The 19,034-nt window shown below is 33.1% G+C and overlaps 1 protein-coding gene across 4 annotated transcripts in view; it reads right to left on the bottom strand.

The window, feature by feature from the left end:
* Nucleotides 1-571: 571 nt before the first annotated feature.
* Nucleotides 572-19,034, bottom strand: part of HYCC1 (hyccin PI4KA lipid kinase complex subunit 1) — a 105,927-nt gene continuing 87,464 nt past the window's right edge. For 2 of the 4 annotated variants that reach the window (XM_025929682.2, XM_086694464.1), the window contains exon 11: nt 1,376-6,225. In XM_025929682.2, the coding sequence (XP_025785467.1) occupies nt 5,651-6,225 (575 nt within the window). In that variant the 3' untranslated portion in view covers nt 1,376-5,650. The other 2 variants (XR_015246331.1, XM_025929683.2) reach the window with 2 other exon arrangements.

Below are 19,034 nucleotides of genomic sequence, written 5' to 3'. Positions count from 1 at the left end.
TCATTTTTATCTATCTGACACATAAAAAAAAATGACAAAATCTTAATTTGCATTTTACCATGTTTTTAACATCAGAATAATCAGCACTTGGTTTACCACCGAAACACAATTATCTAAAGTTCTACAAAACATATCACAATTTATTTTTGGAAAACTTTTATTTTTATGTTAAAAATTAACTCTCTCACCTGTAAGACAGATGGGATGAATGAATTTCAAATATATGTCCACTATGTAGTATTTACTTAGTACCTCCTTTTACCAAGTAATACAAAAGGAAAGTGAGAGTCATAGAGCTGTGTTCAAGCCCTAGCTTTCCCACCCAGCAGCTACGTGACCTTGGGCAAGTCACCTGCCCTTTAGAGAGCTTCAGTTTCCTCTTTTGTAAAATGGGGATTCTACTCATTTTGTAGAATTGGTTTGAAGATGAAATGAGATTATAATTTTAATTATATATATTAGCTATTACCACTGCTACAATAACAATGCATGGGAAATTAGCAAATGACTAGAATTGTTTGTAAAGGCCTTTCCTAACAATTACAAAATAATTATATCAGTATTACCAAAGTCAGATTCTTTGAGATCAGTCAACGATTTATTGGGATTACTAAAGTCACTAGAAGAATATATATTTCATAGGGCTAATAATATACTGCTTACAACATCACTGTTGTGCTTCTCTCCAAATACTTTCCTAATAGTAGTTCAGGAAACATTTCCCAAATTACATAGTTCCTTAGCTAAAATGGAATTAGCCAAATATACAATCAAATCAACTACACACCAGGAATTTCTTTTCAAGTTTCTAAGACAGTCTTGTTTCTAAGCACACACAATAAAGCAATTCAAGTAATGCCATAGAGATTTCCTAGAGCCAATAAATGAAATTCTAAAATTTTACAGTAGTATAATATATTGGAGACTCCATCCTTCATTCTTTCCCAAAACTAATCCCAACCTAACTCACACATTCCTTAAATGGCTCAATACCCACTATGCAAAAAGTCCTATGTTCAGAACTAGGGGCATAAAACCTCTGTACTCAAGAGATAAAGACTCATATTAAAGATAAAAGGGCAAAGTTTTATTATCTATATTTGCCTGTGCTTCTGGTTTGATAAATAATGAGTCAATGGCACATGACCTACGGAGCTCATTTTCTCTTGGATGGACACCAATGAACTTACTTCCTATCCTTGGGCTGTGTAAAACATACAGCTGGAAATGAGATATCATTGTCCTATGGCTTACTCCCAAAAGTTCTCAATGGCTCAACTCACCTAAGTCTTCCTCCTTTAACTTTCTTCCTCCACATCATGACTTTTGCAAAAATTTATGATGATTTTTAATGAGTAAAATGATCTGGAAAACATATTTTTTCAGTTTTTATTTCAATAAAACAAGAGGCAACACTGCTGTATAAAGTACTGCATAAGGACATTTACACAAATATACAAAACTTCAAAAAACTAAACTCCAGTTTATTTCCATAGCCTTAAAAATGTAGGGAGCACATAAAAATATGCAAAGTCATAGTTTATTCTTTAGGAATGTAAACTCCTGGAATACAATTAGAAACAAGTATATTTACTATGAAAAGATTAGTATCACTACAGGATTAGAAATAAAGATAAGCAGTACACAAAAAACCCTACATAAGAGAAAGCAAAGGTATGCAAAATAAGATCTTGAGTTTACTAAAAGAAACTTCATATTAAGACACAGGTACTCTAGATCTCTACTATAAAAGAACACAAAAACATCTTCCAAAATGTTCACTGCTAGTCTTTTTAGATATGCACAAGTTACAAAATACAGAGGATAACATATTTATGTTCTCTGGTAAAGAATTTAACAATATTAAACATAAATGTGAATAACTCAAGTACTGAGTATAATTTTACTAAGCAACTAATCTAAAAATATAAATTTCATGCTAAGTAAAGGACTAGAGAGTTTATATTTTTTATCCAAAGACTGGGAAGACACTATTATACATTTATTTCTATCTACAATGCTTAAGTGCCCATCAAATTATTCTTCTTTTTAATGGCTTTTTAAGAAACATTTTTTGTTACATTATTTATGATATAGATTTCCTTGATGTGCTTCCCTTTAACAAAGTGTAAATTTATTGTGCCTATAGAGTCAAATGTTAAACAGTCTTATTTTAAATATCTATTTAAAATTATGTCTCAGGGTACAATTTTTTTTCTCTATAATTTAAATGTAAAGGTTTTAACATTGTAATTTGAGTCTTCCAAAATAGGCAAAATCCCTTAAAGCTGGTATCATTTTTATCTATTTTGGTTTAAAAAACATATTTCCCTTTAATTTTTTGTTTTGTTTACTAAGCAGTTGCTTCATAATTGAAAAAGGCAACAAAATACTGCTTTTTCAAAACAAACTTTGTCATCATTTAAGGACTGAGAATTTCTACCCTTCAAATCTACAGAGCTGCCTCAAAAAGTTCCATGGTGGAGTACAAGGGGTTCCAGGGTGCTCACCTGTCCTAGGTCCCCTGGGGACACTCCCTTGAACTTGATTCCAAAGGCAAGTCCCTACTCAATTCCAAAGGCAAATGCTGGGACCTACCTTCACTAGAATACCCCAGGTAGTTGAGTACTTGAAGAGTGAGAGGTTGGGTAATTTTAAGACTCCCTAATGGCTTAAAATGTGGAATGGAACTATAATTTTTGTTCAGATCCTTTGAACTATGGGGTGCAATTTCCCATTTGGGGCAGAATCCTTTTTGTGATAAAGATATAGAGGAGATCTGTGACCAAATGGTTACATGAGCATCTTTGTGAAAAAATGACCTAAAAAAGTCACCCCAACTTTAAAATCTGGAAAGCTGAGTAAGAGGGATAATTGTAATTGTTACCATAGTTAGCATTTATCCAATATTTATACTTGCTATAAAAATTTTCAAATGTATAACCCTTATTTGAAATAGTATCAAAGGTGCTATAAAATAATTTTACTGTCAACATAACTTCCAGGAAATCAACTCGTGCAAATTACTTGAAACAAAAATTCAGAACCACTCCACTAAGTAAGCCTTCAGAGTTCTTTAAAGAATATACACATGAAGATTTGTTGTGCATTGTATAAAACGGTGGTACCTCTTTCATACTTAAAATGGTAGGCATCTACAGCTCTGATTCCATTTATAGTTAATATGAAAAATATAAAATGTTATAATTTTATTGTAAAAATAAATGAAAATCATTAAAAATTTAGAAGTAAGGATCTAATAAGTGTCATAGACACTATTAAAAATTTATAAGCTATTAAAAACAATGAAGATTACAATATTTAGTATCTAACATATTTGATCTAGTGTTGTGAGACCACTGAAAATTCCAAATATTAGGTAGGTAATTTGTACTTTTGATACTCTCTTTTTAAACTTTAATGCACATAAAAATCACTTAAGGATCTTGTTAAAAGGCAGATTATGATTCAGTAGATTAAAAGTGGCTCTGAAATTCTACATCTTTAACAAGATGCCTAGTGATGCCAATGCTACTTACTGGTCCTCAGACTGTAGGAGTAGCAATGATCTAGAATAATACCAAAATGAGGTTCCATTACAGCAGTTGATCATTAAAATCTGATCTCTCATTTCTGCCAGCTGTTTCCTCAGATTTATTCTACAATGTTTCCTAAGCACTTGACTTGCTTAAAAGGCCAATCTTCTAAAATTAATTCTTTAAGACTATTAATATTGTTAGTAGCTATATGCCTGAGGGAATTTTTTTGTTAAAGAATTAGAAAAAGACAAAAGGAAATTCACAGTGACATTTTACAAATATTTTAAATTGTACACAGGATTCCTGTTAAATTAATACAATATCAAGTTTCACGGTCTAGTCTTACCTTTTTTTTTTTCTTTTTTTTTTTTTTAAACTACAGTTTATGGCAATAGATCTTATTCCATTTCTATTAGTGGAACTAAAAAACTCAAATTCACTTCTAATAAAAGCCATATTCTATTCAAGATTAATGAATGAAAACTAGTTCATGCTTTTTGAAGATTTAAATTTAAAATGGTAGCCAAAGCAGTTATGATCAAAACTGCATTCATAGCGTATGCTTTAGCACTCTTTAGGACATATAAATTTTTCACATTTGAGCTCTGCATAAGCAGGCACAAAAGGAAAACTAACATTTTCTGTGCAACTACAGCTAGGGACTGTGAATAAGGAAACCACTGTGCATTAATAGTGAAGGAGACAAAGAGGGGACAGACAGGCCTTCCCTCCCAGTCAATTTACCCTTATCCTCAGCCCTGCTTTCTTTCTCTCCCTCTGAATTATTAGTTACATACACTTGATTTACAGGGAGCCTTGACCACAGCTAAAAGGACGAGCACTAGCAAATACTACATTTTACATCTATCTAGAGGTCACACAGTTCTCTACAGCTACATACAAGTTTGTTTTGCTTCTGCCATATTGCCTTTTTTATTTTTATTTTTTGGTTGGGGGCAACTACATTGATTATTCTTTCTACCATGACAAGAACATTTAAACTAGGCCCGTTCACAAACAAATTATTTAACTTCTTTCATATTTTACAATTCTAAATTTAAGAGCACAAACATAAATAAACCTAAATTAATTACATAAATGTCCTTTGTCCATATTTCATTATGCTTTCTTTCATGACATTTTATAGATGAAAAATTTACCTAATTTCCTTCATTTGCTGACAAACAATTCAATATTATATGGTTGACGCCGGTGTCTTGAGAGCTGTGTTGCACGATTTACGATGATTTCCAGGAAGACTTCAATGATGTGTACTTTGAATTCTAGGAAACCAAACTACCTAGGATTTCCAAAGTCAAGCAGCAGGGTAAGTCAGCTTCATGGCTGATTACGTTTTAGGAATTGAAAGGGATTTTCACCTGCTAAATCTGGATCAAATACTTCAAAACAACACATCTACTGGCAATCTGATTTTTTATATAAAAATGTTCCAAAGATAACAACAGAAATCCCTCTACCCTTCCCCTGGAATTACATAATAGTCTAGGTACTGAGTTACGAGGCTTTTTCCAGTGCTTTATATAAATGATTCCACTAATCTTAAGGACAATCTGATTACAAACATTTTTATCAGGCACTTTTCATACACATCATTTTTGTTTTTTTAACATGCCTGATTTTCAGACTGCCCTGTTGTGCAGTCAGCTACAGAATTCCTGGAGTTGCACCCTCTGCCTCCTTTCAAAAACAGCTCCCATGCATGAGATTCCCTTTTACGCTGAAGGCCAAACATACAGCTACCAAAATAGGAGTTATTAAAAAATAAGAACTCACAACCTCACGAGATGTCCCCAATTTGATCAGACAACTTGCCAAAATGTATTGTGACACTGACCATCTTAGACCATAGAAACAAATAAAGAAAAAAAAAGACTCAAATCAAGGGGGGAAAATACACCCAAGAAATAACAGAACCACGTTTGACCTTATTACAACCTACACGTTATTCCCTTCATAAGGTCAAGGTAGCCTTTAGAATTTAAGACACAAGGGCTCCTGCCTGGGACAGGGATGAAAGATGCTGGGTGCTTTCATAAAGAAGCAGAGTCGTATTTCTAGATTCACTAGTTAGGTGGGAAAACTATTACAAATTAATCTGTAGACAAGGTAATGCTGATACTAGGAGGTCTCTGCTGACCTGATGGATGCTTCACTGGAAGTTCAGTCCTTTCAGAAACGTAAATAAGCTTTTCTTCTTGGAGACTACAAGCAGAAAACCTATTGGCATCTGTCCCAGGCCCACAGCCAACAGCAGATGATGGGTTATGTGCGACTGTGACACCACTGACTTGTTCAAAGGATTTACTGAATACAGTTGCAGCTGTCTTAGCCAAACCATGGCTACAAGGTTTAGGCAGAGATTGGCTGGTAGTTAATGTCAGTCTCTTCAAAGAGAGAAGCTCAAGATTCTCACTTTGGGCTCTCTGAGTTTGTTTTCGGGCAAAGTGGTCTTTGCAAGACTCCCCTGTGGTTTCTTTTTCTTTTCCTCCAGTTTTGCTTCCTCCTGACCGTCTCTGAGTCTTTCCTACACTTGTCTTGTTACTAGAATTGTTACTACTGTTTGATAAACCTGATTGGCTAGTACTAGACGCAGCCCGGGAATAAAATCCCTCGTCAACTTCAGATATCTCCATGAGTTCTTCTTGACCTGTTAATTCTGTATTTCCTAAACAAAGAAATAATAAAGATTAATTAATATTAAGTATCTTAAATAATTCTTATTTCATGATTAATACCAAATCAATGATACTTTAAACTTTAGCATAATTACATAAAACAACCCATTATAGACCGAAATTAAAGGATAAATTGAAACATTGTATAAAATGTAAAAAATAGTTCATTGTAACTAAATAAGAGTAATTTAGAGTGTATTAAACAAAAAGCATGCCATAACACCCCCCACCCCCCATGTTTTAAGAAAGATTTCTCTTCCAGTTCATGCAAAAGATCAGAAACAATTAAGGAAAATATCACACAGTAAAACTAGGGGTAAAGTCTCCCCAAGTAGCAAAGCAATATAAAATCGAAGCTCTTACCAAGGAACTTTAAAAAAATGGTATTAAGATATTTTAAAGATTTTTTTAAAGGTTGCATTCTACATTCTAGATTATTTTACAAAGATGAAAAAAAATAGACCCTAAGTATCACAAGTTCAAACTTGTTAAAATTCTATATACATTATCCTTCAAATCAAAGATGTTAAAAATATAAAGATAAAATATAATTTTAGATCTCAAAATATAAGCAGAAAATTACTGTGGAAGTAATCTTCTGCCTTAGCTTTTATAACAGTTTATTCAGAGAAAATATAGGTACGACCATTCCAAAGAGCATTAGATCATTGAGAAATTGTGGTGCATAATTCATGCATTTTGATTATTAGATGACATGCAAAATTTCTGTGACTGTGCAACTGTTGCTTAAGACATGCAGCAGTGGCCCTGTGCCATGAGATACCTTGGAGGGCAGCTAGAAAGTGCTCTGCTAAAACTGCACTCTGCCAGGTGAGTTTATTCCATCCTCCATCATTTTTCTTACAGATTTTTGCCTCCTGATCTCTGGCAAGCCTTTGCTCTCAGTTCTAGGATCTGTGGCTGTTTCCTGCACACCCTGTATATGCTGAGCATCAATCTCTCCTAGTGTTCTGCCTTTTTCCCCATTCCCGGTTCTCTCTCCGGCCACATTTGTGACACTAATCTCAGGAATGACAAGGATGCCCAATTCACTGGTATCATTACTGTTGTCAGGTTGCTCTAGAATTGAAGATGATAAGACAAAATGATGGCTGAAAACAAAACAAACTAAAAATGCAAAACAAGAAAAACAAAAGATCCAAAACAAAAATTGGACAACTGAATGTTATGAATTAAGCCAAATATCTGCACTGTGGAAATTTCCATAATTTTCGTTACTTTGACAGCACTGGAAACAGCAGGGTCATGTTCTTTAATTTTAAATGACAATGAAAAAACTCACAGAGCATCAACTCATGTTCTGCATTTTTTCACACACACATTTGACACGGACCATGAAACAGAAATTTTTTTGTAAATCAAAATAGAATTTCTATTGTTTAAAGATAGTATTGTAACCACTGGAACTTAGGTCAAGCCCTGGGCAAATGTTCCAGGATGTACAGCCAAAACTCTGGCTCTTGTCAACATTAGGAACCAAGACACCTAGGAATTCCCCTTGTACATTTAAAATTCTATTTTTTTAATTAAATTACAATGAGGCTGACTTAATAAACTACAAAATTGGGAAAATGATTATTCACTCAAAATATCAAGGTTACTAATGCTGCAAGTCAGTTTTTATCTCACACACCAATCATTGTGTGTATTAGTAAATATTAATGCAGCTATAATACAATTAAATATTCTATTCCTTCAGATTTGTACTCATACCATAAATTTAGGCCAGCCTGTAACAGTTCATTACTAAGCTGGAGAAAAATAAAAATGGATTGGAAAAACAACTTGGCTGTTGGTCCTTTATTCTGAAAATAGCCATTGTAATCAAAACAAAGGAATGGAACTCCTAACCAGCTAAAACTTGTAAACATTTTATTCTGTGTCTTAAATCACAAAGCATGGCTTTATTTAAAGTTGCCAAGGAAATACCTGTAATAAATGGAAAAAAATAACATAAATATATCTACCATGGGTCATAATGAAAATTAAAGTTCAAAACAACACAAGACTATGTAAAACAGTACATGCTCTTAAAAAAACGTGGAACACAAATCTGTTTGAGAGATACTACCTACTACTTTCAAATGTTCCTCATGATAGGATTATCAAGCTCCCATTCATGGTGCTAAAGCATGTGAAACAATAATAGGTAGTAAAAGAATGGAGGCCAGAGCCACATACTCTTAAGGGTCTCAAACTTTGCTACACACTGGTATCACCTGGGAGTCTTTAAGAACTACTCCTACCAGGCTCTCAAGCTAGACATTTTGATTTAATTAGTATGAGGTATGACCTAGACATTGGGATTTTTAAAAGGTCCTAGTGACTAGTGTGCAGCAAAGTTTGAGAACCAATGCTCTATTCTAACAAATTCTTTCAAATTTTGAAAACTTAAAGCAAAAGTTATTATGAATGTCCTAGGTACTTCATACCCAGCAGCAATACGCAGTTCAGGAGGTCCTTGAAGCTTCATGTTACCCTGGGCTGGAGGGCCAATGTGCTGGTATAATAATTTCCCATTTACTTAGAGCTTCACAAACCTCTGACTAGAGGTTCTCTAAATGAAATGTTTATTTCCTAAACAGGCCAAAGCATGTTAGTGAGGTAGTTTTACCTCCATGAGATTAAAAAATTCCAACAGGGCCTATTTCCCCTGGCTAATAGCTATCTTCAAAGTAAAGGCAAGTAAAAATCTGAGGTAAATGCCAGAAGCCACTGCAACTGAGAGTAAAATCATCATGGCGCTGTTGGGTGACAGGCAAGACCTGTCCATTTATGTTATAGAAGGTTTTTCACAAAAGATCTATTAAAGGGACTATCTAGTCCAAAAAAAATTGTGAACTGTAGAAATATCCAGACATAGCAAAGCCAATGAATACTAAAATTTAACAAATTTTAAAAGATATTCATTGGTGGCCTAATAGAATAAAAAACAACACAACTTACATTTGAACGGCAGTAAACAGCTTTTTTTAGAGTATTTGGGTATATTATTCAATTATATTCTCTCCCATTTACAGACAAGGAAACTGAAGTTCAGAAAGAGTTAACTATTCAGCGGGTGAGTTAACAGCAAAATCTTTTGACTCCAAATGTCAATTCTAACATACTATAGTCTAACTCTAACATATTATAGTCTAACTCTTCAATTCATTCAAAATCAATTTGAGTTAAATTCTCAGGAAAGTTACAGAATAAAGATAACTACATAACTCCAACATTTGCTACATGATTTTGCTCTCTGTTTTTTCTCCAGTTTCTTCCCCCACATGTGACCCAATCCCCCTGCACACGCTTTCTTACCAGTCTTGCTATTCCCTAGACCTGGAATGCTCTCCCCCACATAGCTACTTCCATGGCTCATCTCCTTACTTATTTCAGGTCTTTTCTCAAAAATCTCCTTCTCAGTGAAACCTTCCCTGATCATCCCATCAAGTTTCAATGTCCCCCATATTTCATACACTCTCTTCTCTACTTTGTTTATTCTCAGCACTGAATCACTCTCTAATACAATTATTTATTTATCATGTCCCACGAGGGCAGGGACTTTCTTCTGGTCACTCCTGCATACCTTGTACCTGAGAAAGTAGCTTGCATATAGTTGGTGCCCAATTAACATTTGCTTGATAAATTAAATGAATGTCCTGTTACATGGTGATATTATTAAAAACAAAAAAGGTGAAAAATCATGGAGAAGACATGACAAAGATAAACTAGGAAAGTGTTACCTGACTACATAAAAAGAAAAAAATAATATACAGCTTATGCTAATAAGAATTTTTAGATGGCAGAGAAAAGCAAAGTCTCTTTTGGAAAAGTGAAGTAGCTGCTTCTAAATGCAGGTTTAGTAAAATGCTTAATAATGTCCAAAATATACATTTTTTAAATTTACAGTTCATAATAAATTATATTATGCTGTAGATAAAATAGCAAAGGAGAAGAAGTTAATCTTTCTTTAAGAAAATTAGAGAAGAGATGTTTTAAGGGAATAAAGGTATTAGAAAATAGAACATAATGTTTGAAAGCCCAGAATCTAATGTTAAATCTATGCAAAAAGGGGCATGGTTGTTCTATGCCTATAAAAAACAATACTTACATTTGACTTCAAATAATTCGAAAAGTTCAAAAAAGATCCAAAGAGAAACGTCTCAAAGAATAGTTTATTTGTATAACCTCTACAAACAGGTAAACTTCTCTCCACATACAGAAATAAGGAGAGTTAAAGAATACTTTAAAAGACATTTCCAAATTGGTTCTCAAAGGCACTCAAATCATTTTTCCCTATAAAATTTCTTCCAGTTTTGAGAAAAAAAAAAGGTAAAACAAATTGCAAATATCATTAAAACTGATCACGAAAAATTGTGATTTCCCTCATATGTAATCTTATCCCAAATATCTATCCCATTACATCACTCATGAAGCTCCTTATCCTAGCTATAGCTTTTTTTTTTTTTTTATGGCTTCCCTATTTACTAAAAGTGACAACTTAAATAAAGGAATATCATTTATCCATAGACTCTACACAGCTTTGTACTAAGACTACTTTGTAAGTCAAAAGGAATCTGGTTATGACCCAAGGCACTTACAGTATTTTATAAATATGTGTGAAAATAATAAAATAAGCCAAAGCTTTAAAAATTAACCTATCCTTTAAACATCTGCATCATGCCATTTTGACATTATGAAAAGTATTTTTGAGTAAGCTCTAAAATAAAGTGATATACATTCCTTTGCAATTTATAAGATATAAATATTTTAAATGTCATAATATATTTGAACAGCTTCATACCTTTTAATCCAGTCAGCTTATGTTTATAATTTATCCTATTCAGTAGAAGAAAAATGCTATCTATAGTCATTAAGCTATTCATTGCAGTGTTATCTATAATAGCAAAAAGTTAGAAACAAATTATTTAACATGTTAAGGAAATGGTTGAATAAATGATGGAATATCAAGTCAATGTAGTATTATGTAGCCATTAAAACAACTGGACTTACTAGGAGAACTTAGGAAAATGTCTGACAACATTAAATGAACAAAAGCAAAACATCAAAAATTTTAAATAGAGCACAACTATGAAAAATACATATACATATGCAAAAACCTATAAAATGATAATTCTTTAAGAATTGGGATTATAAGTGAATATCCCTCTACTCAGTTTACTATCATGTTGTTACAGTGTTTTTCAAAAAAAGAAGGAATGAATTGCTCAGTCCATATTATAAATTTCTTTATCATTCATTCACTCACTTATGCATTCAACTACTATGTATTGAGCACCTATTATATGCCAGACAATGTTTTAGATGCTGGGGATACAATGGCCAACCAAAGACCCTGCCCTCCCAGAGCCTACACTACAGTATGGGAATTAAGGAAACAACAGAATTTTAGATGGAAAATACAGTGAAGAAAATAAGCATAATGGGAAAGAGTAAAGGAGGATGGTAGGGGAGAAAGTCTACTTAAGATGAATGGTCTGGGGAGACCTCTTTGAGAAAGGGATATTTGAGATGTGATCTGAATGATGAAAAGTCACTGTCTACATAATGATGTGGAAGAAGACAGTTCAAGCTGGCACTTTCTTCTCATCTTTCAAACCTCTGCTCAAATATCTCAAATTACTAGTATGAACCTCCTAAGACAGAAATGGCTTAGTGTGTTGAAGAATTAGAAAGTAAGATGAGTCTGGTCTTCACTTCAGGTCAAAGTGATAGGCAAGATACCATATCACCTATGCCAAAGTGTAGACCTTGTATTTTGTTCTGATTGCAATGCACACCCATTGACAGGTACACAGATAAACTGTGTGTATTTTATTAGCATTTCTTATCAACAGAAGTCATACTTATGTAACACAAAATATTGAGTATGAAGTGTGCCCTGGGTTAGAAAAAACAGCGCTGTAACAATCTATAGCCTGGGCCAGCAATTTGCAAGGCAGATTAGAAGAAATCAAAGCTGCCATAGAAACACGGAATAAGGACCCTGCAGTTAATGAGCTGCAATCTGAGTAAAGACATCAACAAACATTAAGACTTAGAAATATGGGTCCTGAAGCCAGAAGTAGATGTTCCAGATAAAAAAGAGCAGTCTGGGGCACCAAGAAAAACACAGTATGGACTAGAATGATTTATTTTTTTAATTAAAAAAAAATTTAATGTTTATTTATTTTTGAGAGAGAGACAGACAGAAACAGAGCATGAGCAGGGAAGGGCACAGACAGAAGGAGACACAAAATTGGAAGCAGGCTCCAGGCTCTGAGCTGTCAGCACGGAGCCTAATGCCGGGCTTGAACTCATGAGCCATGAGATCATGACCTGAGCTGAAGTTGGATGCTTAACTGACTGAGCCACCCAGGTGCCCCTAGAATGATTTATTTATAAACATACTGCTTAGGAGCTATTCCCTGTTTCCTTAAGTAAATATCAGTCAAGTCTTTAGCTTTTGTTGCGTATATAGGAACTGATACAATTCTTCTTACTGAGGCTGATACAGTCATTCTCAGTAATTTCTTTTGTTGTCCTTATTAGGTCTCAGGTTAAAAAAAAATCTCTTTGAGATGTGTAACATATGGATGCTGCCAGAACAGGTGAATCCTTCATGATGATAAAAAATCCTCATGACCAGACATACCAAAACCAGGTAAGCAACATGTATTACAAAACTATCTATAAAAGCTTTTTTCTTCTTCTGTGTGCAATGTGTAACAAATGCTCCTAAAAGTGTGATGGTTGGGGAGCGGGGTTAAATCCTTAACCATAGCAAGAACTCTTCCTTAATGGAAGGCCTCCTTAACAAAAAATGTAGAACACAATAATTTACAAATAAGTGTTTTTGCCTCATAAGACCAATAATTTTGAAATATTTTGCTACCCTGCGTAGAAAAGCATTTTTATTTCATTTTCCCTAGAAATAGACTAAGATTTTTTTGTTTTCTTCTAAAGTTGGCTAAGCCAGGATATCTGAGGCTTTTCTCTTTCAACCTAATGTTTATTTATATGTATCAACTGTACAACATGATATTTTAGCTCTGGCTAATCTGTCCTTTTTCTTGTGATCATCTAATATTTCCTAATATTTTATTTTGTCCTCCATGACCATAAAGATTCATACCAAGAGTGCCAGTTAAAATTCATGCAGAGCTAATTTTGGTTAGAAAGAAATGCTTATTTTTGGTCCAAATGTTTTATCATCTATATCAGGAAAGGAAAATTTATTCCTCAAATAGTATTTTAGAATCTGAAAATAATGGAGCATCTCAAAATGATTCTAAAAACATTTCAACCTTTTTATAAAACTGCCAGATCATTTTTTCTAATTTCCTTAACAAGTAAGGCAACTTTTAAAATAAATACATAAGCATTATACATTTCTATCTACAGATGTGAAATTCCAATAACCAATTCTTAAGAGTTTGCTATGTTTGGTTTAAAATTATGAGTTCTGTGTTTATCAAAATGCTTTCATAACTATTAGCAATTTTGTTTCTCCTCAATTGAATGTTTTTCTCATAAATTCATAAAATCAGATTCACAAAATAAACGTGACATCTCAAGACTTATGACATTCATGGGGCGCCTGGGTGGCTTGGTCGGTTAAGCGTCCAACTTTGGCTCAGGTCATGATCTCATGGTCCGTGAGTTCGAGCCCCGCGTCGGGCTCTGTGCTGACCGCTCAGAGCCTGGAGCCTGTTTCAGATTCTGTGTCTCCCTCTCTCTCTGCCCCTCCCCTGTTCATGCTCTGTCTCTCTCTGTCTCAAAAATAAATAAACGTTTAAAAAAAATTGAAAAAAAAAAAAAGACATGACATTCATAATGTCATAATATAGGAAGAGTCTACCTTAAATGTTTGGAAATATTTACAAATAATTATTTTCTAAAATATTTAACTGAAATACACTTCTTATAATTATTCAGACCTGTTCAACAGTTAGATATTTAGTGATAATCAAATTAATAATAATTTCTATATCAATAAATTATTTTCCAACATGAACTGCATCTTTTTATTGTTCTTTTTCTTTTCTCATCTAATATGTTAGTACTAAACCACTAGAACAAATTAAAACAAATCACACCTTTCATCATTTTTAAAAAGTATAATCACAGATCTCTTTGAATTTTGCTATAATCATTTAAATTTATTTATTTTTTTTTTTTAAATTTTTTTTTCAACGTTTTTTTATTTATTTTTGGGACAGAGAGAGACAGAGCATGAACGGGGGAGGGGCAGAGAGAGAGGGAGACACAGAATCGGAAACAGGCTCCAGGCTCTGAGTCATCAGCCCAGAGCCTGACGCGGGGCTCGAACTCACAGACCGCGAGATCTTGACCTGACTGAAGTCGGACGCTTAACCGACTGCGCCACCCAGGCGCCCCTAAATTTATTTAAATATCCCTTAAATAGAAACTTAATGCTAAAAATGTGATCAAACTGCTATAACAACATGAAACTTCACTTTTTTAGACTTAATCTATGTAAACTGTATTTAATTTTATTTTTCACTTAAACATTTCATATAATTTATTAAGTACCCTAAAATCCTCAGTGTACTTATTTTGTATTATTAAGTTGAAGACTTAAATATATATGTAGTTCTTTTTTTTAGTTCTTTTTCACTACTTAAAACTTTGTATTGTTGACTAAATCAAAGTCATGAAATACAATGTTATAAAAGGACCTAATTTATAAATACTGTTCTTATTATTGATACCTACCTGGGCAAACAGTTGTAACAACAAATAAATGAGAAATACAAATTCAATCTATTCTATTTTCATGTTAATTTGGGATTAAGTGAGACAACAGTTATTAAAACAACCTTCTAAAAAGCCCAGACTGTAACAGTAATATAAATGTCAGATTAGGATACTATACTTCAGGGCTGCAAAAATTACCAAAAAAAAAAAAAAAAAAATCATTAAGTTGGTTGTTACTATTATATAACACATGTATACTTTTGTGTCTGATACTTACACTAGATGTTTATCTCAAATTGAGAAAATCCAAACTATAAGTTTCAAAAAACATCATTTTATGGAAAAACTCAAATACAGGACCATGCGAATAGCAAGCTAGCTAATAAAAACTTACCAAGAATACAATTATGGTGTAGCTAATGAAACAAATTAAATAGTCCTTAATGAGTTAACAATCGGCTTTTATGTAATGCTTTGAATCATACCAAATGTTTTTCACTTACTTGCCTTATTATCTCACAAATAAATGCACAAGTAGAAACAATGGTGGGCAGTAATAAAGAATTGGGATTTCACTAGATAAGCCTTTTTATTAGATAACCAGTTGGCAAAAATTATAAGCACTCATTATTTGCAACCATAACTTAATTAGGGGACTTTTCTAGAACAAAGAAGTATATTTTAACAAGTGTTTTAAAAGAACAGAGAAAAGTTGGTTACCTTCTTGCAAGTATAGATATATATTTTTTTTAAGTGGAAGAAGAATGAGTCATAATGGTTGGTGGGGGTGGGGGGCGCGGGGAGACAGACAAAAAAACAGCAATTAAATTTGTTCTGGAAGAGGAGAGGGAATGGAAAAAGTACAAGGAAATAAATAAGTACAGATTGTATAATAGAACCTTAAAGTGGTGGAAAATCATTCAGGGATTTAAGAAAAAGGTCTATTAATAGCTGAAATGGTAGATGATGAAGAAAGCTTTTAGAAGTAACATTTAAGAATTACTATAGAATTGAAGCATAATTGTAAAGAGATATTTTCTGTTTTCTTTTTAGCTACTTATGTTTATTTTTTAAAGGAAATATATATGTAATAGAATTGCATTTTTATTATTAATTTAAAACTTTCAATAATCTTTTTCACTATTTTATCTTCTTTTTAATTGGAGTTTTCATTTTGATTCTTGCTTTGGTTATAATCTACTCTTTCTTCCCTTACCTTAATCCTTTTTAAGTGATTATTATTATCCTTTCCTAGTTGCATTTTACTTTCAAATTATAACTTTCTAAATAGCCTTCAATCTGTAGGTCATCTGAAAATCTAGGTTTAAAAAATATACACTAAGTAAAACACAATATACTCAAGAGAATTAATAATATATAAATAAAACTATTAATTCTGACATGATGACCCTTAAAAGTCAAAAGCAGCAGTTCTACATTGTAATTTTACTTTCCAAACATATGTATTGGCATGGAATTACAAAGTCATTAAACTTTTCTCAGAAATGTATACACAAATTTTAAAAAGTTTAAAAACACAACATTAAGTTAAGCCGTATCAGTACAATAGTAAAATAATCAAGTGAGAAGTGGGGGGAAATTCGGCAAAATGTGCTAATCGTCAAACATGTCTAAGTTAATAAGTCTGTAGAAACCAAACTTTCCTTAAAAGTCACCCTATTTAGTTGATATGAGGATACACTGTCTGGTCAAAAGTAAAATTACAGGGCCTTACAAATGTACCTCTCTGCCATAGGATGTTGATAGTGGAGGAGGACATATATGGGGGGGAGGGGGACGTGGCAGGAGTCACAGGGTACATGGATGTTGCACTTGCCATTCAATTTTGCTGTGAACCTAAAACTGCTCTAAAAAATAAAGTCTATTATTATTATTATATAAATAAAGGGCCAAGCAAATAAAACTGATCAAAATATAATCCTAGAAATTTGGATTATTTTTCAATAGTAATAAGAATATAAATTCTGAAATGTGTGGAAATGTTAAAACTATTAATTTTTTACCTTCCAAAAGAATACTTTCCATTAAAACATAAGCTTTGGATAATTCTTAACTTAAAGAAAAGAATGGCAGATCTGCAATACATTCTAGAAGAGCTCAGAAAAAAAAAATTTTAATGTAAGAAATTAAAACTGTTCCAAATTAACTTTAAAATCACTAAAATATCAGTTAGCATTTGCTGTAAAGATAGTTTTTTTCTGTTACAATAAGAGAAAAGAATATATGTGATTAATTGTTCTAATTTAATGCATTTGTTTGCATATATAATTTTTGGTGACCCAGATATGCAAACATACTAATATATGACTTAATTATCTATATTCTTTAATAACAAGAGATGGAAAGAAAATAAGCAAACAAAAAAAGAAATTCTGCTTGGCTGCTTCCATAGGAGAACCTCATTTACTCCTCTCCCTCTTCTCCCCAGATAGGCTGGAAAAAGGAGAAAAAATGTCCATCAATGGATGGATGAAGAAAATGTGCTATGTATACAACAAAATATTATCCAACCATAAAAAAGAAGGAAATTTTGTCATTTGCAACAATGTGGATGGATCTTGAGGGCATTATGCTAAGTAAAACAAACCAGAGTAAGACAAACACCATATGACCTCATTTGTATGTGGAACACAAACAAACACACCAAACTCATAGATACAGAGAACAGATTGATAGTTGCCAGAGGCAGAGGTCAGGGGTGGGGTGGGGTGGGCAAAATGGGTGAAAACAGTCACCAGGTATAAACCTCCAGTTATAAAATAAGTAAGTCCTGGGGATGTAAGGTATAGCATGGTGACTATAGTTAATAATACTGTATCATATATTTGAAAGTTGCTAGATCTTAAAAGTTCTTATCACAAGAAAAAAAATGTGTAATTATGTGTAGCAACGGATAGTAACTAGACTTGGTAGAGTCTAGAGTGGTGGTCATCTTGCAATATACACATATATTAAATCATTATGTTGTACACCAGAAATTAACATAGTATTACTAGTCAATTATATCTCAATTTTTGAAAAAGACATATATATAAGAAAACAGAAAAGAAAAAGGGAAGAGACCCACGGAAAGAAAAAAGGGCCAACTGCTTTCTTCTTTCCTGGCACTAACAATAACAAAGAAAGAGACAAGGAAAAAAAAAAAGAAATATGCCTTAAGTTCATGTGTCTTGTCCCTTCTCTATCCCCAGCCTTCATCATCACTGTTTTAGAGTTGCATATTCCATGTTCCTACTGTGTGATACAGTTTGGGGTCTGATATGAAATCCCTCCTCCTGCGAGGGTTGGTGTGGTAAGAGAGTGGTAAGGATACAGGTGGAACAGGAAACAGTTTCATAAAATAAAGAAGCTCTAAATGTGCTCTCACAGAGTCATAAACTAAACCTACATCCTATAGCACTATGCTTCAGAAACATTATGGGATGAAAGCCTTTTGTGGTTCACCCTGAAATCTACAAACCCTTTAACATTGTTTCCGCAAAAATTAATGTAAAAGTAAATTTTGTTAAAATTTATATAATTAATATATAAAAAAATCCATTTATAACTTAAGAATTGCCTATATATTTAACAACCAAAGCACAGTTACCTATCTTCCCCACAAGAAGCCAGTGGGCTAGAAAGCCCAGAACAATAAGGTGTTCAAGTAGGAATCAGGATCACAAAGATGGAAAACAGTAGTTTTTAATTCAATAGGATGGGATTAACAATGAAAAACAGCGCTCTGGAAAGGGAAGCCAAGACTACCCTTAAAAGGGAGAATGCAACCTACCTGTAGAGATAAATAAGTATCTTAAAGTAGGAGTATTTTAGTCACTGGAAAAAGAGAATTCACAACTACAGAAGAGTGGTAAACAAGATAAGCCATATTCTATAATGTCTCCGTGAACCTGACTTGCTTTTTTAATAGTTCATTCTCTTCTAAATCCTCATCTGTGATGTTTTTGTCAACATAAGTGGGAGTTATCCAAGTGTTAGAGTTTTGAGGGTTGAATGAGCATAAGGGGTAGCTGATAAAAGAGATTATTTTAACATGGCTATCGCATTAAGA

Source organism: Puma concolor, chromosome A2 (assembly GCF_028749965.1).
Source record: "Puma concolor isolate L17-30 chromosome A2, mPumCon1.1.hap2, whole genome shotgun sequence".
Taxonomy (NCBI): Eukaryota; Metazoa; Chordata; class Mammalia; order Carnivora; family Felidae; genus Puma; species Puma concolor.
This window is presented reverse-complemented; position numbering and strand designations above follow the sequence as displayed.